Source organism: Paroedura picta, chromosome 1 (genome assembly GCF_049243985.1).
Source record: "Paroedura picta isolate Pp20150507F chromosome 1, Ppicta_v3.0, whole genome shotgun sequence".
Lineage (NCBI taxonomy): Eukaryota > Metazoa > Chordata > Lepidosauria > Squamata > Gekkonidae > Paroedura > Paroedura picta.
In genome coordinates this window covers 97,085,875-97,108,224 of record NC_135369.1, presented here as the reverse complement: position 1 = coordinate 97,108,224, position 22,350 = coordinate 97,085,875, and the positions used below count along the sequence as shown (strand labels likewise).

The window sequence follows — 22,350 nt, the reverse complement described above, 5'->3', positions numbered from 1 at the left end:
AGGGAATTGATGTTGGAACTGCTTTAGTGGCACTCACCAGTGAGACAGAGCTTGGCTGCAGTGCAGCCAAGGCTGATGATAAATATGAAGCTGTCTTGAAGATTTTAGAGAGAGGGGAATTTGGACACCAGGGCCCATTCTGCACACATAGAATAATGCACTTTGAATGTGCTTTGGCAGCTGAATTTTCCTGTGCGGAACAGGAACATCTACTTCTAAGTGCATTGAAAGTGCATTATCTATCGTGTGCAGCATAGGCCCAGGTGTTGAGTTCTTCACTACTATGTGGCTTTGCCTTGTGAAGTTGATCTTTCAAGGCACCCATGATGACAGTTCAACCTGCGGCAGTGCTGGAAGCTTGGCTTTCTTCAGGTGCTCCCTCGGTAAGCTTCCATTTGCTGCTAGCTCCTCTCATTAACTGTACTGAGAATGGCCCTTAAGCCAAGCCTCATATTGCTTAGATCCCATCTTTCAGTGGCATGACTAATAATATTAGAAAATGATCAGTTCCTTTCCCTTGCTGTCTTGCCTGTCCTGATTTCAAACACAGATCTCTCATTTCTCCACCACCCATGCTGGAGACAAGCCCACCCAAAAGCTGCTTGGGCCTGTGGCAACCTGTTCATGGTCTGCTACATTGTCAATATTTTGGCCATAGTTTGGCATTAGGGCAGTTTGCCATGACATATGAAATTCAGTGCCTGACAATAATTGGCTTGATGTGCTGGCATATATCAAAACAGCTGGAATTCATCATAGGAGTAGTGTTCTTGTTACTTGATGACCTGGTCATGAAAAGTAAGCTCTGCATAGCAGCAGTAGAAGTTGTGACTGGATTGCTTTCAAGTGGAGCTTGAAAATATTTATGTCAATGTAACAAGAGGTTAAGATTGGCTGTAAAAACAAGAATCCTTGTTTGTGCTGTGAAACTATGGTTTTTCGGCACAGTAGAACAATTCATGCCAACTGTTTAAAATCCTCCATGAAAAGGGTCTAGACTTCCTTATGCAAATATTTTTCTGATGAGCAACTGACTGTTGCCTTCATAATATTCAAGCAATTTTCTGAGCAATCTGTTTGGATCCACAAAGAGTTGCAAGCAATGAATGCAAATTGCTATGTGAAGAAAAATGTGCCTGAAATCTAGTAGGTCTTACTGTGCATCTAGCATCAAATCTGTAGCTTCAGTTATATTTCGGTGTATTTTGAAATTTTAGCCAAACTTGTTAAGGAGTTTTCCTCTGCAAGCTTTACAAGTCTATGATCAAGGGCAATGGTTTGGTAGAGACCGATCATGCAAGTGTTTTGTAAGTGAAGCTTGGGTGCCATCCCAAGTAAATCCTTCTCTCGTTCATTCTACCGTTCTTGTACCCCCCCCCACCCACCCATAAAACCACTCTGATCAGTTGGTCTGATCAGATTTTCATATTTGAGCGTAACTGTTCCTTAAGACACAGAAAGGAAGAACGAATGGTTGGATCCAGTGGTCTGTCAACAGAAGACAATGATACATAGAGATCTTTCCCATTTACCTCTCTCCTCTGTAGTCCTTTCCATCTCAGGGGAATGCTGATTCCTTGGGTTGTGGGACCCATAGGGACTCTAATATGTTATGCAAGTTAGGAGGCTGTAGTGCGAAGGGGGTAAAATAATCTTTCCTACCGCTGCTGATGGATGGAGGAGGAGAGGGTGATTTCACGCCCTCCTTCTGCTGTCTCCTGAGCCACATGGCTATTAATCCAAACAAATCCTGCAACCCTGGGAGTAAAGTTTTCCCTCTTAAGAAAGGACTGCTGGGGGAAAGGAAATGCAGAAGAGATCCGTGATCCCTGCTGGTGCCCAGATTCTTGGCTATGGATGCTCCTCAACATCTTGGTGCAGAGGTTAAGAGCGGCGGTGTCTAATCTGGTGATCCAGGTTTGATTCCCTTCTCTTCCACATGCAGCCAGATGGGTGACCTTGGGCTAGTCACATTCCTGATAGAGCTGTTCTCACAGAGCCATCCTATCAGAGATTTCAGCCCCACCTACCCCACAGGGTGTCTGTTGTGGGGAGGGAAGGAAAGGTGATTGTAAGCTGCTTTGAGACTCCTAGTAGTGAAAAGGGGGGGGTATAAAAACCACTCTTCTTCTTTAGATGACAAGAGGGATTTCCATCCATTGGTTTTAGAGACCAAAATGATTTAGTTTCCTGGTAGTAAGTGTGCTGAATCCATTCATGTGAGAAGGTAGTGAAATGGACGAGGACCAGTAAACTGAAGCTCAATCCAGACAAGCCTGAGGTGCTGTCATTTAATCAATGTTGCACAGTCAGCCTGTCTTGGGCAAGGTGGAACTCCCTCTACAGGAACGTGTTGTAGCTTGACTCCTGAAAAGCATGATCTGGCTAGACTAGGATACTATAATGGAGTCTATGTGGGGCTGCCTTTAAAAATGGTCCAGTAACTTCAATAGGTCCAAAATGTAGCAGCCAGGTCACTATCAGGGATTGTATTCCTTGGCCTGAAAGATCCTGCAACTGGGTACCCATCTGTTTCTGGGCACAATTCAAAGTGCTTTAATGGTTTGGGCCAAGGTAGAAGGGCTGTTCCCACCCACACCATCCCGTCTGCCAGCTAAGATCCACATCTCAAGCCTTACTCTCTCTGTCGTCTCCTTCAAAAGCGAGGCAGGTGGCAACTAGAGACAGGCTATTTTCTGTGGTGGCTCCTTGCCTCTGGAATGCCCTGCTCTTTTTTACCTAGGCTTTTAATTAGTGGTTTTATCTTACCAGCCCTTTAATGGTCTGCTTCTGTTTTATGGATCTGTTTATACCCAATGGCTTGTTCTTACGTGGGTTTTCACATGGTGAGGTTTAACTGTAAACCACTGTGAGCAGGACTCTGAAGAGGTGGCATAGAATATAATAAATAAATATAACATTTAGCTCCAGCCATGGTTTCTGCTTTAGTGACTGGTAAAGATTAAAGTAACTTTCTGCAATTCTTTTTTTAAAGGAGGCATTATGTCCTGCTTTCAAATCAACTTACTTCCTTAGGGCCCTGTTTTCCCTTTCCATTTATCTTTTGCCACTTTTATCTGGACATGTTGTCTTGGAATTCTGTTACCCTGGGGAAGTGGAAATCCATTCTTCACCCTTGGTCCTAATCTCCTTGTTCAAAAATAAATAAAATAAAGTGGAGAGTGTTCCATTGTGTGTGTTGTTTCGCCTTTGTTAAAAGAAAAACAATCAATACGTAATTTGATGACTGAAGGAAAAGGGTTGCTTATCAAGAGAATTTCTGCTCCCTTTGTCCTCTATTCTGGAACTCCTGCAATAACAGCATGTTCAGTGGATTGGCTTCCCTCAGAAACAATTCATTTGCAGTGAAGCTTATGCAAAGAGTAAGTTGATTTTTTGTCCTTTAAATTTATACACTCATTTAATAATGATGAACTGGAAAGGTGTAAATTTGTGTTGTTCCTTTACTCTGTTACCTTTGTTCACATTTTGTTGAAATTATTTTGTACAGCGCTTTGTAGTGGCTGGTGCTACATGTTTAAAATAGTTAGTTTAGGGTGCCATTTTTAATGCACTGGGAAAAGAAAAGAGTTTACAATCAAATGCTTCCTGACTGGGATGAACCGCTAGCTGTAACAGTGTCTTTGACAGCCCTACAATTTCCACAAATGGCTTATAATCGATTGCCATTTCTTAGTTGGAGGGTGCCTATTACTGTCAGAGCAATTTGTACAACCCTGTCTGTCTCCAAGAGATGAGTATGGGGTGATGGTGCAAGTGCACAAGAGTGAAATTAAAAAGTAGTCTTTTTAGGTCTTGTGAGGGAAACAAAAAGAATAAAATTATTCTTTTCTCAGCCTGGTTTTAGAACTTTGCTTCATAAATTGCCTTAAGATTTGTGCATAAATATATAATCGAGATGTCCACCTCCAGCTTTGTCTATCTGCGTACTTTCAATGAATGCACTTTTGTGAAAGTACAGGGGAAGAAGCATCTTGGCATTATGTAACATTGTGAAGTGTGGGGCTGTGAGAGGGAGCCTACATATGTAAAAACATGATGCACAGAAGACAGTGGATGACGCTGGGAGGCTTTCAATGCAGTCTAGAAGAACAATCAGCGTGGGGATTATTTCGTGAGAATAGGAATCACCAGCAGTGTTCAGTTGCCAGCCGATAACGGCTTTAGCTTCTAATCACTTGGCTTGGAGGGAGGAGAATCTCTGAACCTCTTTTCTTAACATATGTAAGTAGTGCTAATGAATCTGAACCGTTAGTGGAAATAGTTTATTTTTGCTTTTCCTTTTTCTCTCTGTGCATCAGTGTAAGATCGTATAATGTAAAAATATGTGCCTGAGTTCCTTTCTTTCTTTTTGGCTGCTGTATTGTCTGTAAACTATTCCTGTCTTAAACTTAGACACCTGCTTTGAAAACCAGAAGGTGTGTACTTGAGGGATTGTGCAGGGAGTACTTTACTCTTACCTGTAGTGTACATGTTTAAGCAGACTAGCATCCATTTGGGGTTTGCAGACCAGGTAGCTGAGAGAATGAACAGAAACCTGTACAACTGAAATTTACTTAAGACAAAGGGTACCTTGAAAGGCCAATTAATGTCTGCAAAGGAAATACACATTACCCTGTACAGCTGTACAGATATTAAAATCTGTTTTCTCTAGATAATCCAGAAGCATATTTTCCTTGTATTTCCCTCCTTCTGGATTATGTCCCAACTTTTAAAGAAATTAAATCAGACACATGTATAGTTTTTTTGTCCTCCTTTGGGACAGGAGTGTTGTGTTTATAAGGTTGTTAATTGTATATTGTTCAGTAATGCTTCAAACTGTGTTAAATACTGTTTTATGATCATAGCGTACAGCCTTGACAATTGTTGCTCTGAAAATATGTAGTATTGATAGAAGAATAGAAATCCTTGAAATACCCTGAATTGCAGCATCATTGGTGATTGAATTAAATGTGTTGAATCATACTGAATGACTTATGTGTGCTCTGCACTTAGATAAATACTGGTATGTGCTGGTAATAGTCAAGGTCCATGCACTTACAGTGTACAGATAGTGTCATGATTTACTCATTGCTTATTAGTCATTTGTCTAGATGTAGAACAATTCTACGCACCAAGACCCAGTAAAAACCATGACATTTACTCCCAATCATGTTCAGAGATGCAGCTTCCAAATCATGTTTATGTTCTATATTCCTTAAGGATACAAAGAATAGCAGTTAACTAATAATATGTTTATTGTAAGCTTTTGCAGTCTTTTGAAATACAGCATAACTTGCCTTTTCAAAAGAAATCTACATAATTTTATAGTGTCCAAGTTCATATACTGAAACTTTCTTATATGGTTATTATAATATTATAAACATACAAAGTGAATGTATTTTCTCAACTCCAATCTGAATAACCTCTTCCCCTTCCTCCTAAGTCAGCTTTATTCTGCAGGTGCTTGTGTGTGTATATAGGTGAGTTACTGAGGGATTCAAGAGAAGTCCGGTGAGATTTACAAAATTTATTCCAGCAGGAGTTTTTGTTAGAGCTCATTTCACACACATGTCTGCCCTTTGGGGTTTGTTGTGATACTGTTCCTGCAAATGTGAGGAGAGTAGAGTTTGCATGGGCATACATTTCAAATTTTTCAGTCTTATTTATAATATATATACTTTATACCATAATCCTTAAAGCTGTGTTTATTCCATGGGTCACATGAGTGGGGCATATATCAGGTAAAGAGTTTTATTCCATTTACAAGATTAGCTGACTAATATATTTGAATATACGTGTTTTTGTTAAAATCTAATTATTAAAATAGATTCCTCTTCTGCCTTATCTCCTTGGACTCCTTGTGAAAGAACTATTGAAGGAGGACAAGAAGGTTACTTAGAATTGTTTTCATCAGTTTTAAATATGGAAGATTTTAGCAAGAGAACTCCATCTGAATCATTGTTTTCCAGGACATCTGAGGAGCTAACTCAACCAGAGGGTGTGAAAGAATAAAAGTTTGGATGGTATTGACAGATTGCATATTGATACATCACTGGAAATGGATGACATGAAACCATGAAATTGCTCATGTTTTAAGAAAAATATGCAGCGTTGAAATTAGAATCCTATCCGGAGCAGTCAGGAATAAGAAATGCAAAGTCTATTTAAACAAACAAACAAACCTGCCAGTGTAACTTTTATCCCAAGTAAATAGGTGGTGGTGGAAAGTGCTGTCAAGTTGCCCCAAATTTATAGCAACTCCATCGAGTTTTCAAGGCAAGAAATGTTCAGAGGTGATTTGCCCTTGCCTGCCTCTGATTCATGACCCTGGTGTTCCTTGGGGGTCTCCCATCCAAATACTAGCCAGGGCCCACCCTGCTTAGCTTCTCAGATCTGATGAGATTGGCTAGCCTGGGCTATCCAGCTCAGAACAATGAGTGGACAGTGTTGTTAAAGTTTGAGTTGGAAAGACAACGCTGACTAGAGGTGAACCCAAATGGCTTCAGCAACTCAGCAAGCACATAGATAGGGTGGTCCAACAGATGCTATATACTTGGGATTTCCCAAAAACCTTTGTCAAAAACTGTGTTCACAAGTTACAGTGAATACCTGTCCAATCTGTGTATAGTTGATTATTCTTTATTGCATTGAGTAGTTCTCAAGCTACATTCAGCTCATGTATAACTAAAATCCTGCTTTTATCCCTGGTTTCATTTGTAAAGTGAATGTGTGTACACTCTTTCTTACAAACAATGGTATGTATATACATTCAGTTTGTATTCTGTATTGACTGTAACATGTCAAAAGAAACTAAGTCCCACATGAAAGACTCCTAAGTCAGCTGAGAAGCTGTGAGCTATAAATGTCCTTTTATGTAGCGATCCCCAACCTGTGGGCCGCAGACCACATGTGGTCCATTGACTAATTGGAGGTGGGCCGCGAAGGATGCCTTCTCCTCCCCCCCGGCCCTTTACTTCATCAATGATCTGGCAGGCGCACATGTGCAGGCTCAGAGCTCTGCGCCTGCGCTCGCTGGCATGCCAACGGCTGTGCCTCCCTCCCCCGCCCCAGCCACCCAGCCTCCCTGAGCAGAAGCGCCGCCTCGGCTTCCCCGCCCCCCTGGAGTCCCAGCGCTTAGGAGCACTCACTTGATTGCCAACGGCTGTGCCTCCCTCCCCCGCCCCAGCCACCCAGCCTCCCTGAGCAGAAGCGCCGCCTCGGCTTCCCCGCCCCCCTGGAGTCCCAGCGCTTAGGAGCACTCACTTGATTGCCAACGGCTGTGCCTCCCTCCCCCGCACCAGCCACCCAGCCTCCCTGAGCAGAAGCGCCGCCTCGGCTTCCCCGCCCCCCCCGGGCCTCAGTAAAATTGTCAAGCGTTGAGTGGTCTCCGGTGATAAAAGTTGGAGACCTCTGCTTTTATGGACAGTCAACTACTTGGAGAACTTGTAGGAGAGGTTGGGAGCAAACTGGCTCTATACAACACATGGAGGAAATTAGTGGGGTCCTTGAACTAGCAATAAAAGTACCATCATATTTATGGTACCATCATGGCATTTTCCTTTTCCAAGTGTGATAAAATTTGCAGGGATCCTCGCTTTCAAATTGCAGAAGCTATAGACAGACCCTGTCCCTTTTACAGGCCATCCAAAATCTCCCTTGCATAGCAGGCACCCAGGGACATTGTGATAAGATTTTCCTTTGCCTACTGATTCCACTTTTTTAAACAGACATACACACCACCTCTTCCCACACTTTACACATGATTGGGTGGGCTTGTGCATAAATGAGTCCCTCAGGACTGCTTTTAGAGGAGAAGAGAGATCTCCTTGTGTCCTCCCTGCTCTTGTATGTGTCATTGAAAAACAAACAAACTTGGGGGAAGATGGAAGCTTAGTAGCACCAGTCTGTAAAGCAGCCAGACTGTCATGGGGAGAGGAGGGGTAGCAAATCAGACTTTCCTTTAGTTCATTCCCTGTCCAATTTGCCTAATATTACATTTTCTTATACTTTTTCTGAAGAGTTCTGGGCAACATATGTGATTCTTTCCCCTCTGTCCTCACAAGAATCCTGTGAAGTAGATAAACAAGATGTGTGTTTGTGTCAAACATCACTCTGTGAGAAACATGGCTGCACTAGGATTTGAACCCAGGTTTCTGCAGTCCAAGTTTAACACTTAACCCAGTCATCCCCCATCTGGCATATGCCTGTGTGTTCGCTGGCACCCACTTCCGGCAGATAGTTAGGGGGAAATTGAAAGGATTTTGAATGAAGCAGAAATAAAGTAGGGATTTTGGATTGCTGCCTGCCAGCCACCTAAGTTGCAAAATGTCACCCCAGGCAGATATATCAGGCATGTGCATCTGCAGTTTGGCCATATGTTTCAGAGTGTTAGCCTCTCCCTGTTGCTGTCCAGGGACCAAGCTATCTGCTGTCTTTGGAAACTAAAATCAATAAACATTTTTTTCTCCCAGTTAAGGAACCAACCACAGCTTTCTTCTTCTCCTTGGTGCAAGAGATACCCCAAAAAGCCAAAGGATTATAACTTTTTAATATCTACAGAGATATACAATATATCTAATGATATATATACAGTATATCTAATGAGGTGGCTGGATGGAGTAACTGAAACACTAGGTGTAAACTTAAATGGACTCCGGGGAATGGTAGAGGACAGGAAAGCCTGGAGGATCATTGTCCATGGGGTCACGATGGGTCGGACACGACTTCGCACCTAACAACAACAACATATCTACAGATTGCCCATTCGGAAATAGCTTCCTTCATCAGGGGTGGATCCATGGTTTAGAACCTCACAACATTTTGTTGTCTTCAACTCTTATGGCAGCCTTTTTGTGACTGACCTAACTTCATGTGGTAGTTGTTTTGTGGCAGTGCCTTTGTAGCAGGGCACCCTTCCAGCCACACAGAGTTAATTTATAGCCCACCACTTCCACACAGTGGCTCATGGTGGGTAACAATCCAGATAAATCCCACAATAAAATCCCCTTAAAATCCCTTAAAATAAACCAATTAACCCACCTATAGTGGTGACAGTAACCCTCCCCCTGCTCCACAGGAGTGCTGCCTCAAGGCATATGGGAAGCCTGATGACCTGGCTTCATGGAGGGGCCCAGATCTAAATTGCCCTAGCCTCAACCAAAGAGCTCTGTTTTGAAGGGCCTGCAGAACTGTGAAAGCTCCAGCAGGGCCCTCAGCTCTCCTGGGAACTCATTCCACCAGGCCAGGGCAAGGACCAAAAAATCCCTGCCCTGGTCAAGGCCAGGTGAACCTCCCTTGGGCCAGGGATCTCCAAAAGATTAGCACCCGCTGAGGGGGGCATAAGGGGGGGCATAAGGAAATATGCAGTCCTGCAGATATGTGGGGCCCAGACTGCAGATGCCCTTAAAGGTTAATACCAAAACCTTGAACCTGATCTGGGCAGCAACCAGCAACGAATGCAGCTGCCTCAGCACAGGCTGGATAAGGGCCCTCCAAGATGTCCCTTGGCCCTTAGCAGCTGCATTCTGCACCATCTGCAATTTCTGGGTTGGCCCATGACAAGGGCTGGCCCATGTAGAACAAGTTACAGATGTCCAATATGGAGGTGACTGTTGCATGGATGACTAGCTAAGCAATCTGAGGGCAGATGGGGTGCTAATAGCCTTGCCTGGTGAAGATGGAAGATCACTGTGCGGGCTACTCCTGTTGGTAGGGGAGTGACAACTCTTCCGCTATAGCCACCCTCTGTGTCTGGTTCCAGAAAAAGGAGTGCAGCTACTGAAGAGTTGTATCCCAGATCCCACCCCGGCAAGGAGGTGGGCTAACAACTTGTGGTCGACCATGTAAAACACAGCTGACAGATTGAGCATCATGAGGATAGCCAAACCACCTCAATCCAGCTGGTGCCAGAGATCATCTGTTAAGGTGACCAACACTGTTTCCACCCCGTGGCCAGGAAAGAAGCCCGATGAGTATGGGTTGAGCACTAGAGTTTCTTCCAAGAATGCCAGGAGCTGGTCCAAGGTGACCTTTTCAACCATCTTACCCAGAAACACAAGATGCGAGACTGGGCAGTAGTTGGCCAGGTTCTGTGGATCCAGTGATGGTTTCTTCAGTAAGGGACGAACCACCACCCCTTCAGCACCTTTGGGAACTCCCTGGTAGACAGGGAGAGATTGACAGTTTCCCTTAGAGGGCCTCATATCTGCTGGTCACTCGTCCATACAAGCAAATACTCTAGGTATGTTTCTGTCTTCTGAAAGAGAATTAGTCTTGGGCAGTCCTGTCTTATGCTCAGTTGTTATCAGCTGACAATAGGGTATTAGCCTTGTCCAACCATCATGCTTGCCTGAAAGCTTATTTGGATCATCTAAGCAGAATACTTTCATATATGGCAGAAGAGCTGTGTTGAAGCCAATGTAAATAGTAATAATCTTTGATTTTCATATGTGATATATGCCCTCCTTTCCCCCTTCCCCCTTTATTTTTGTATGGAAGTCATCATATTTTGCTATGTTTAATTATTTAAAATAATTTGATTCCTCTCTTAACTCAGTTCTCAAGACTGTTTACAACAAAGTATAAAAGTACAATAATTGTATATAGAAAAAACCCAACCAGCAGAATTTTAACACTCACAGATCTAAAAGAATATCAGTAAAAATCAGTTGCTGTAGCACATTTTAACAACATGAAATCAACAAAAATAGGCATGGTAGTAATAGTAATAAATGCAGCTTTCTGGGTAGGATAAGTTTATTGATTGTGAATAAGTGTCAAAGAACTGCCTGAAGCATGTGCTTACTGTAATACACCTTTTTTTTTAAGTGGTGAGAAATTCTCTTGAGTACTTGATCAGGGCTGGGAACATAGAAAATAATCTGTAATTAAATTTTTGCTGTGTAAGGGAAGAAGGAAATGAGTAGTTCTCCTCAAGTAGTTCTAATTGTTCTTTAAGTGTTGTCATGACTGCAAGGCATTTCAGAAAGATATCTGACATTAGTGATTTTAGCCCCCAAATTATTTTAAAATGTAACTCCTTCACTGGATGGAATAAGTACAGTGGAACCAAAAGAAATCTTCATGTGTTATGAAATGCGACACCTACACATTAATTCCTTATGTTTGTTAACAGAAGGCATAAGTATGCAAGTGTAAAATGATGACTGAGCAGTGCACTGATTCATGTGCCCTCCACCCCAAAGATTTGTACTTAATCCTGTTTCAGTATTAGTTAGAGATGCATTGAGTTATATCCTTCTCTATATCTGTCTTCTCCTGTACTATCAAGCCCACCAGTTAATATCTGCTGTCTGTGCCCCTGCTTTCAGAGGTAAGGCTGGTGGCAGCTAGAGGCAGGGCATTTTCTGGGGTAGCTTCTTGACTCTGGAGTGCCCTTTCCCTTGAGGCTTGCCTGGTGCCCACTTTACTGTTATTTAGGTGCCTCATATCTTTTAACTAAGACTTTTGATTAGGGACTTTATTTTACCAGTTTTTAAAAATGATTGGCTATTGATTGGAGGTCTGTTTTATAGATAGCTTTTAAAATGCTGCTTATAGCAAATTATTATTTTATGTTCTTACTAGCCCAAAAGCCCATTGCATCCAAGAATGCAACAGGCACTAGTGGTGGCCCTTCCCTGACTGCACCACCGCCCTACCTGCGCGTTCCGGTGGCAGCTTTGTTGACATCACGGCAGCCGAGCTGTGCGAGCTGGCAGGCAGGTTCCAGTGGTGAGCTGTCCAGAGCACTGTGGGAGCGCCCTCCTTGGCATCCAGGAAGCATCTGGCTACAAGGCTGCATGTGGGCCTCGTGGCTAGCTCTGGGGGTGGGTGCACCCAGACATGGGCCAGACAGACCCAGACACCACTCCTCCCACAGTGGCATTTACTAAATTATATAGAGCTACTAATGGTTACAGATATCATTTACATTTTAAGTAACTGAACAGGATCCTGAAGAGGTGGTATAAAAATATTCTAAATAAATATATTTTTATTTTGGACGGTTATAAACTTCCAAAGGTGTCCACAGGTTTGAAAGGTTTGGTACCCAGGGTTTCCAGCTCTGGGTTAGGAAATATGTGGAGATTCTGCAGATGGAGTCTGAGGGCGTTTGTGGCATTGTTCTTTTAAAAACAGCTGCAATTCAAACTGTTTGCAGAACTCTAAAATCATATTTCCAATTTGGGTAGGGATGCTACATGCTCATAAAATAAAAGTTTTACCGCAAATGCCATGTGAATTGTTCAGCTTTCAGACTATAGTTCGTATTGGCATACTCATACTCTAGCTCCCCAGGTGCCGAAGGCTAAATATAGGTGATATTTCTCTTGGGCAACAGGATAAATTTCACCTTTAGCTTTAAACATCTCTGAACCTGCAGTGCTGCTTGATAACTGTAGAAACATCTTTGGGAAAAGGTGAAGATAGCTGGGAAGAAAACTTGCTGCTGGGTGAAAAGCTTTTTTGCTCCTTTTTCCAAATTCCTTATTAGAGCTAGCCATTGTAGTGCTGAAGTATACAAAAGAGATGTGAAGGTGGATAGAACAAATTCCACATGACTTTTGTCTATGTTATTTAATAAGACCCTGTAATGGAAATACTGTATTAGTAATTATGTGTTTAGTGTCTTTTAAAATTTATGACCCGTTTTTCTATGAACATTAATAAGTTGAATGTAAATTGAACAAATTGCAAACAACTACTCATTGAGTTATCACCTCTCATGGAAACCTTTGTTTTTATTTCTTTTTAATGCACCTTAGAAATCCATTGACATTTTGGGTGAGAGAGTGTGGTTATTGGGAGTTTCTACAGTTATCAAGAAAGTATACATCTGTTGCTGTAGTAGATGCTGATCTTGTGGATAGCTTCATCTTTTCCCAGACACATCTTGAATCATTATGAAAACCTTCAAAAATATACTTCAACTAGAAATCATGGTGACCAAAAATGACCAGTTTTGATATACTGCTTTCTGGTTACTGCCCTACAGTTTCTGATGTGCCAGCATGGTATAGTAGTTAGAGTGTCAGATTAGGTCCCTAATACCTATTGTGACATGGTAGCTTGCCAGGTGACCCTATGGCAGTCACTATCACTCAGCTCAAACTACCTCACAGGAAGTCTAAGGAAGAGTGCATGCACTCAAAAGCTCATGCCTTGAATAAACCTTTGTTGGTCTTGAAGATACGATTGGACTTTATTTTTGTTATGCTACTTCAGACCAACATGGCTACCCACTTGAATCTACCTCGCAGGGTTATTGTCAGGATAAGATAGAGGAGGGGGGGAGGGAATGATGCTTCTTTGGGTTCCCATTATGGAGAAAAGTGGGCTGTAAAGAAAAATAGATAAGTATTGAGAAGATGGGTCTCAAGATAAGTCCACTATCATATGTTCAAAATCATGTAGCGATGTTATTTTATATATCTCTTTTTTAATTATAAAAGTTCTGAAAAGATATACACAATTCACTTATTTCCCGATTACTTTATTTATTCATTTGTAATTAAATTTGGTATTAAATTTGCCTTTGGTATATTTCTAAACTAAACGAACAAATAAATAAAATCCATAAGTCACCCATAGTGTAGCTGCTTCCATGTAAATTAATGTCTGCACTAGTTTTGTAATTCCAGTTTATCCCTGTTGTATTGAGAACTCTATAAGTGTGATACACCACCCTGAGCCAGTCAGCTGGAAGGGCAGTATAGAAATTAAATAAATAATAATCAATAATATGCAGTGAGTTCAGTTTGGATGGTATTTAGTACCCAATCCACAGCCACATTGTCTTCATTGATGTTTATAGGAGTGTAGGGTTCCAGGAATTTATGACTGTCCCTTGTATGATGAGTGGCAACACCTGGAAGGCGGGGTTGACAGTTCATGGGGGAGGCATAAGGAGTGCCATTGAGAGAATCTCATACGTCTCTAGGAATCACTGGAAACTCTATTTTTATTTATTTATTGGACTTATAAGCCGCTGCTCTTGGAGACTGGCTTGTGGCGGATAATAACATATAATCCAACAATAAACCCCCCATAAAATACCCATTAAAACTCCCAAACAATATTATAATTATGTTAAATCACATAATTTCCATTTGAATCCTAGGGAGACATTTCAGCTTTTCCCTGGGAGTGATATAACATCATCACTAGGGCTCTGCATGAGAAAAAGAAATCAATATGTATCAGATCTGGATTTTGAGAATGGAATAATCCTTTGTCTTCTGGGTTATTCAGTTTTCTTTTGGAGAGAATTCCACTAATATTTAGGTCCATTATTTCCTATGGGAAATCTTTTTTGGGGGTGGAGTTTTTCCAAAATTGCAGTGGAGGGAGTACTGCCTGCTCACTAAAGGGTCCCTGAATTTCAAGTATGTAGATTTGATAAAGGGATACAGTTTTCTTTACCCTAGCCATCCTACATCATTTCCAGGACAGGGGCTTTCCACGTTTTTTTCAGGACAGAATAACTAAACACACAACAGCAAGTAAAGCAACCACTATCCAAAATTCTCCCAATACCAATATATCCAACAAGCCTAAGAAAATCAATGTAGTGGCAAGCCTAATAAAACCAGTGTCAAGCCAAGGTCAAACCAGGTATTACAGCGAAACCAACTTAAATAATGGACTCCGGTGCAAGATCAACAGAATCAACTTCAACCCTAGAGGCAGGGGAAACCTACCTGGCAAGCTAGTACAAAGACCTGAGAATAAGATGCTGACACATACTATAAATTGGGGGGGGGGCAACAATAGTCCTGGCATGTTTCTTTGGGCATTTTCTTTTTGCTTTTATGGTGAAAGTGTTGTGAAAACTCTTTGATTGATGTTGTCTCACTTCTTCCCTTTCCCCTACTATTTTTGTAATTTAGGTCATGTGCCATAAGATGGAGAGTCTTGCCCCAGAACTCATTTAATTATTGACTTTCAAAAGGTGAAATGGGGGAATATCAAGTGGAAGAATGAGAGCAGATCATTGCCCTGTGACTATTTATATGTAACGATGTATTTTAATAAGAATAAGAAGATTAGCTGTACCATTTCTTCAGTCCTAAATATCCATTCTTATGTTTTCGCTGTGCCATAAAGATATTTTTTAGCATTTCAGCTGAAATTAGTGGGGTTTATTGCTAAATCTCCCTGAACGGCAAACCAAGCATAGAGATGATTTGAAAATTAATTCTCAATGATTACCATAGTTTCAGCATCAATTTCTTTGGAGAGGTTGTTTAATATTGAATAAAATTGATTCTGGTTGTAATTATCTGAAACATAATTATCTGAAACATGCTTTAGGATGCTTAGGGCTAATCCTGCGTTGAGCAGGGGGTTGGACTAGATGGCCTGTATGGCCCCTTCCAACTCTATGATTCTATGATTCTATGATAATGGAATGTTGATAATGTGGTACTTTTATCAAAAGGTATTGTTTAAAAATGAAATCTAGATTTGAGCATCTTCATGTTAAGATGATAAACTACAAAATTCAATCACTTTAGCAAAACCTTCTGCCAATAGTAAAAGCTACTTTTGACAACAAAGAGTTCTAGGCATCAACTTTTAGATGAATTTGTAGTATGAACTCTATTCTGAAAATGTATTTTAAATGTGTATTTTTAAAAATGACATTCTGCCTTTCCTACTATCCAAGGTGGCTCAGGGAAGTTTAAGGCAATCCCAGAATTCAGGACAAGATTGTTTAACAAATTATCTGAATATTACAAAGAAGTACAAAGAATTGTAACTTGCTTGAAACCTTCATAGTGCATTCCATAACATACTACATGATCTCAAGAATGATTTCTGCCTCTGTAATTATACAACAGTGTCTATGTTATGGGAAATGGACCACCTACGTTATCCATTTGTGCAATTTTATTGCATGCCCAATATATAGGTAACTTGCAACTGTGATAAAATTCTCAGTATTTTATACCACCTATCCATAGAGTCTGCTATTTACTATTTATGGGAATTTAAAAATTAGTGGAGTAACTTAGTACATTATTATCTATCCATACCCCATTTTTCTGACTGCTTCTTTTTCTACTTCCAGTATCTGAGTTCTGTTAGTTTTGTTTGGTTCCATTTATTCATCTGAGAACTGAAGCGTGTATGACCAATTCTAATAGTACAAAATATTGCATTAGCTCAAAGCCATAGCAAACAATAATTAAAAAGAACAGTGCAACATAACATCAATCACAATACACATTAGAACCTATAAAATATCCATTAAAATCTAAAAATATATTATATAATTGACAACCATGAATCTTTGTAACAAAGGCACGAGGTTTAACAATGAACTACTGGTCCTGTAATAACATAGAAAGACCCAAAAGGAATCTGGCAGGGAAGACACCTTAATCACTTCAGTGTCTCTGGGTGTGCACTTTATAGGCAACCTTCCATTTCAACTGACCATTAACAACCCAGACTGTATTTTTTCAGTCTCTGTGGTCCAATATTCAGATGACTTACAGTCAATAAGTTGTGCAGTTGTTCTCAGTTGTGCTGAATATATACAGACAAATTAGCACAATTGATTAGGTGCAAAACAAGTGACAGCCCTGGACTCACCTGGGGCTACTTTTGTGACTGGGGGAGGCTTGGAAGTGAGAGGTGGGGTTCTTACCAAGCTTCCCAGTGTCATGTGGCAATAGAAACAATTGGTACTGGCTCCAAAGGAAAACAAATCAGAAGCTGATTATTTGGGAAGAGCAGGGGCCTCCAGGCAGAACTGGAGGCTCAAGGTTTTCATGAGGGTCTGCTCCCAGAAGAGTTTGTTATTGTTATTGTTATTTTTCTTACCTGTCTACCTCTGAAGGCACGAGGTGGGTTACAACATTCATAAAACCCCCATACAACCAATAAAAAATCCGCAATAGAATAAACCACCCCAAAAACAAAGATACTGTGGCACAAAAAACTCCTCCCGGACCCAAAAACCTCCCAGTACTAATTCCAGAGGAGAAGGTGCACAGAGGGTGCCAATGACATTCACTACCGCCACTCCAGTGGGGGAGCCATGTTCTTCCTTGCCGCCCGGCCTCAACTGTAGACCTGGTGGAAGAGTTCTGTTTTGCAGGCCCTGTGGAATGCTGATAGCTCCTCCAGGGCCCGCAGCTCCTCTGGGAACTCATTCCACCAGGTTGGGGGCCAGGACCAAAAAGGCCCTGGCCCTAGTCGAGGCCAGGCGAGCTTCCCTGGGGGCGGGAATGACCAATAAATTAGTACCCACAGAGCATAAGGTACTAAGGGGATACTATGAGGCAGTAGATCTGTCAATCCATGCCGGTTTCAGCATGGGTGGAGGATTGCAGAGAGGTTTGGGTAGTGGCATTCCTGCAGCAGCAAGTTCTGTTCCATTCAGTAGGAGTCTCAGTCTTGTGTGGTGAGTGACATTCCTATAAGAGCACAAGCATGTTTAGTATAAGCAAACAAAAGGGGTAATCTGCATACAGAGATGAAAACCAGAAGTAAAAAGTTATTATATAAATCAGACCATGGATTCGCAGCTAATTGGTGTTTCCTATTTTCTGTAATTTAATTTCCTTTGCCCAATCTGTGAGGACAATGAAGAGTGTAATAACTGAGTCATCAAATTTCTCTTTCCCTTACACTGTGAAGTATTTGAGGTTTTTAAATAAAACTGGAGATGCTGCAATTTGTAAAATGTTCTGTCTCTTTAGGTAAATTTGGAGGTCCGAACAGAGGTGGTAGATAACATGGTGGAGTTTATCTGAGCCACGTTACATGGATTAAATGACTTCACCCAAAAAAGTCCACAATGGCTTTGCTGTGTCCATCGCCATCTAAAAGTGGTGGTGTCATAAATCTACCTTGAGTTTTGCCTTCATGTGCAGTGGAGCAGATTCCATTCACTGGCTTTTAAAAATTATACAGTTAATTTGTACATTACTCCTAATGAAAGGAACAAACTCCATGTAACATGCACACATTATTTTTGTTTTTGTTCTGAACAGAATTAACTTTGATATGAATGCCATCATTTTCCAATCTTGTATTTCCATTTCTAATTAACACATGATGGTGGAGTAAATTAATTTGAAAACACTCTGTCTCTGTTTTTACCTTTTTTTCCCCTCCAGCTCCAGGAAGAGATCTAAAAAGAACACTGGGATATTTAGCAGAAGTAAAAAAATGTTTCAATTTACTAATTGAGAGCTCCTGCTAGTTGCCATATGGCCAGCTTGTAAGGTATAAGGATGCTGAATCTGTGGTACTCAACTCCATTCCCAACACAGAAATTAAACATTTGCTGTGTTCTTTAAGCAAATATTGCTGACCGAAGAACCACACAGCCTTTTCCAGTCATAGTGCAACTGTGTGGGAGTGCTTTTTTTCCTTAAAAAAATTAATATCCTGAAAATCTTACATACACATTTCTTTAAAAATGTGCCAAACTGAATTAAGAAGGATGGGGGTGGAGGAGGTTGAATGATGGTTTGCTGAGGATGGATCAGAGGCCCTTCCTTGCTGGGTGCTTCTCAGGAATGTTTCATGCATGCACGTGCTATACAATGGTGACTGCCAGTATGATGGACAAGGATCAGGAAGGACCCAGGTCTGAATCTCATCTCTGATGTAGATGCTTGATCTTTAGCTACTTGCATTCTCCTAGGGTAGTGGTTGGGCTACAAAAGGAGGAGGGGAGAATACTGTGGTAAATCACTTTGGGTCCCCCATTGAAGAGAAAAGGGTATGGGTATATACATAAATTGAATGCGAACCAGCTTATCTGGAAAGCATCGTTAGCAAACTGACATGAAAAATGGGGTGTTTTTGTTTGTGACAGTATTTTCTGACACGGTACTCATCACTTGATGTCATTATCAGATAGTGAAATGTGTTTCAGCCAGTGCTAGTGTTTTCATTTCCCTCTTAGGTTTAATTCAAGGACAGACGGCAGTCGTGAAAGGCATGCTCCTTAACCAGACTGTATAAGAGCCAGTCATCCCCCTCCCCTTTTAATTGTTCCTTTCTCCTGCTTGCACTCTGCTCACATTCCACACTAAGGCAAGAAGATTTGTGCTAAATGCATCCGTTTTCTGATTCCTTAGCCAGTTGTTTCTCACATCTACCCCCAGATCTGCAGCGAGAGAGTGCAAAAGCATTCTGACAACTCTATCTTTTGGATAAGGCTAGGGAGCAATGGTGTTATGACTACAGTGGCTTCATGTGTCATCACTTCTATTTTTGGTTGTATGCGTGCAAACAGCTAGTTATTAGACATCTCCTAAGAGGGGTAAGTGTTCCTGTTTCAAAACATGCTCCTTTCTCTTTGCAGCATAAAATGTTGTCAGTTTGTGAAGCTCACTAATTGAAACTGAATCACTTGCTTTCTTGTCCATTCTTTATCTAGCTTAATCTTAGGTATGCTGGATAGCTATGGGCCAATCATGTCCTTTCATCTCAGTTCCCCAGTTTTTGTCATTGTTGTTTCATAGGTTTACTGTCAGGAAGAGAGTGATAAGCTTTGTAAACTTCTTTGTATTAGCAAGGGGTCCCGACTCACCATGGCCCCATTTGTGGTCTTGGACTGGGGGGAGATGGCTTAGGAAATAGTGGCCAGACCCAGAGGGAATGGGCTGGCCATGCAGGAAGCCAAGGGGTTAGGTGGCTGCAGGGGTACAAAAGCAGAAGCCCACCCTCCCCAGGCTGATCCGAGCAGCCTGGGACTGGGACAACTGGAGAGGGTGGGGGAGGGGCCACCAAGGAAAAACACACATGCTGCCTGGCCAGCTCACCTGGCCACATAGGTTTGCTTGCCCACCCATCCCTTCCTAGAATGCATGCAGAGGTCTGGCAGTTGTCAGGTAGCAATCATAGCACTGGGGGTGTATAAGTGGTTATGTACAAACCAGGCTCCTTGTTCACAGGGTTTTCCTCTTGCTTCATTTTGCTGTCACAACATAGGTTGGATCCATTTTATGAAAATTGGCATGTGTGCTCTTTTCCCCTGGGTGTTGGGATCTCCTTAAGGGATCTAAGGGTGAGGGCTTTTAAGGGGCATGCCCAGCTTGGATGCTGCCAGTGGGTGACCCTCACGCTCAGATGGCAGGGGAGATCACCTAGTAGAGATCATCACTGTGGAATCCGACATCCTGCCAGCCCCTGGGGGGAGGGGCTCTGGTGGGCTGTGTCCATCGACTGTCAGGTGGGTCAGTCAATGCCAGGATCTGGTTGGTCCCATGCTGTGCCAGGTCTTCTTACAGCTATAGCCAATAAAGTTGTGGCCAGTTTTACTCCAGAAGGTAGTGAGTGTCTGTGTTATTGGGAGGGGGGACTACCAAAGGGAATCCTTTGCTTGCACTGCCCTTTCCCCCTTTTAGGTGCTGGGCCGCAAAGTGCTGCCATTACTGGCTAACTGCTATTACTGTCCTGGATATGACACCTCAGACAAGTGCCAGACTAAGTTCAGGGAGACCTGTGATTTCATTCCCACTCTTCCATCTAAGCTTGCAGGGTGATTTTGGACAAGTCACTCTCTCGCAGCCCAAACTACCTTACAGGACAGTTGGCAGGACATAAAAGAGGGTGGAGAGGATGATATTTACTAATCTGAGTGTCTTAGAGGAAAGGTGGGATAAAAATGTAACAAATTATACACACAAAAGCCAGTTGCTTGACCTCATACATGCTACAGTGCCGAAGCCATGGAAGCCTATGGCAAGGTTACACAGGTAGAAGTAGTCTCAGTCCTTAGTGACTTACATTACATTCTGTGGGACAAAGAATTGAGTGGCAATCTTGAGAACTTAGATAGGGCATCCTGAACCCCAAACTAAGGCAACCAGTGGTGATATTGCAGGCTTGTCCCTATTCCATTAGGTCTTGCCATGTCTTTACAGCATGTGTCTGTTTTACCATTCATTGCTGCCAGCAAGCAAAATGAACCTCAACTCAGCAATGGGCAGCCAAGTCTCCATTGAAGGGATTATACAGTGTGTCTCTGCATCTGTGCCATCTCTCCACTCACCCCACTATATCTGTCATGACTGGCATCTCATATCATTAATTCATACAGTCTTGGCATGCCCATTCTAACCATCAGCTGTCACATAATATCATGTCAGTATTAAATTCAGCTACCTGGACAGAATTGGGACTGGGTACAAGCAATTATTCTACATGATCATCATCTCATACAAATGAGTCTTTTAGGGAAAATGCTGACAATCCTGAAGACAAGGTGGCTTAATAGTGCAGGTATCACCTGTGTAGTTGCTTGAGAAAGGCAGTTAATATATGCCCATCTATTTCATATGAACTAGTTCTGTGCACCAACCAGGTGTGTTGTTATCCAGCAGTGGTTTCTTTGTGCTTATGCAGAATGTTACAGTGTGGTCCCTTGTGCCTATATATATCCCCCCACATCAATTTATGATAGAGCCCAGGGCAGCCTTTGTGTGCTTGAAGCTCCACATGATTTTTCGTGCCCATCGGAGCATTGAATCATGGCCAAGTATCTTCAAGCAAAATATGATCAACTTATAGAGGAAAAATGTGAACATGTTTTCTGAAGTGCATCCCTCCCCCCCCACTACTAAGTAGACAGTTCTCTGACTACCTTACATGTAAATATCACATGTCTGTACTATTCACTCCTAATGTAGCTTGACTGGTTACAAAGATAAGCGTAAAGACTTCTTTACTCTTAAATTGTTCTTTTAATAGCATTTCTGCTGTAGTTGTGTGTTTTTTTCCCCATCCTATCAGATAACATCTTGCTTGGAGACGTTTTTTCCTGACTGGGGGTGGGAAGAGAATTTGTCCTTAGGAAGAGAAAAATACCTTTCCAGACATGAATTTATTAATGAGCACAACTTAGAACCTTTGTATTGATGCAGTTACAACTAGGGAGTTCAAAAAAAAGGATAAGAAAAATGTCAAAAGCAGAACACCCAGGGAACTGTGTACTGCTTTCAGCACTCCGCCCTTCCAACTTATTGTTTACTGAACAATTCTGTAGCAGATCACAGAAGTAGTAGAATAATTAGAAGTTTATCTGCAGCCATTTATTCTTGACATAATTGTAGTGCCCCTTATGGAGATACATGCCCCTGTTAACAAATACAGCTGCTATAGTATGATTTCCTCACAGCACCCAGTATCAACTCGGACTGTTCCAAGACATTTTCGTATGCCGAACAGTGGAATAGTGTGGTCCATGAAGTATTTTGTAATCTTTTGATGTAATCTTTTGATGTTTTTGAAAGTTGTTTGATGTTATAGTCTGTATAATGTTCCATGTAAGTTATATAATGTTCAGTGTAAACTGCCCAGAGCTGCAAAGAAATG

The 22,350-nt window shown here is 41.7% G+C and overlaps 1 protein-coding gene across 5 annotated transcripts in view; it reads left to right on the top strand.

Annotated features, from left to right (window-relative positions):
• Positions 1-22,350, top strand: part of TIAM2 (TIAM Rac1 associated GEF 2) — a 127,136-nt gene that overhangs the window by 73,390 nt on the left and 31,396 nt on the right. Inside the window, exon 1 of one of the 5 annotated variants that reach the window (XM_077348964.1) lies at positions 3,364-3,383. The exons of 3 other annotated variants lie outside the window; for them this stretch is intronic. In XM_077348964.1, the coding sequence (XP_077205079.1) occupies positions 3,375-3,383 (9 nt within the window). In that variant the 5' untranslated portion in view covers positions 3,364-3,374. Of the gene's footprint in view, positions 1-3,363; positions 3,384-4,082; positions 4,246-22,350 lie in introns of those variants that run through there. One more of the 5 variants, XM_077348974.1, reaches the window with a different exon arrangement.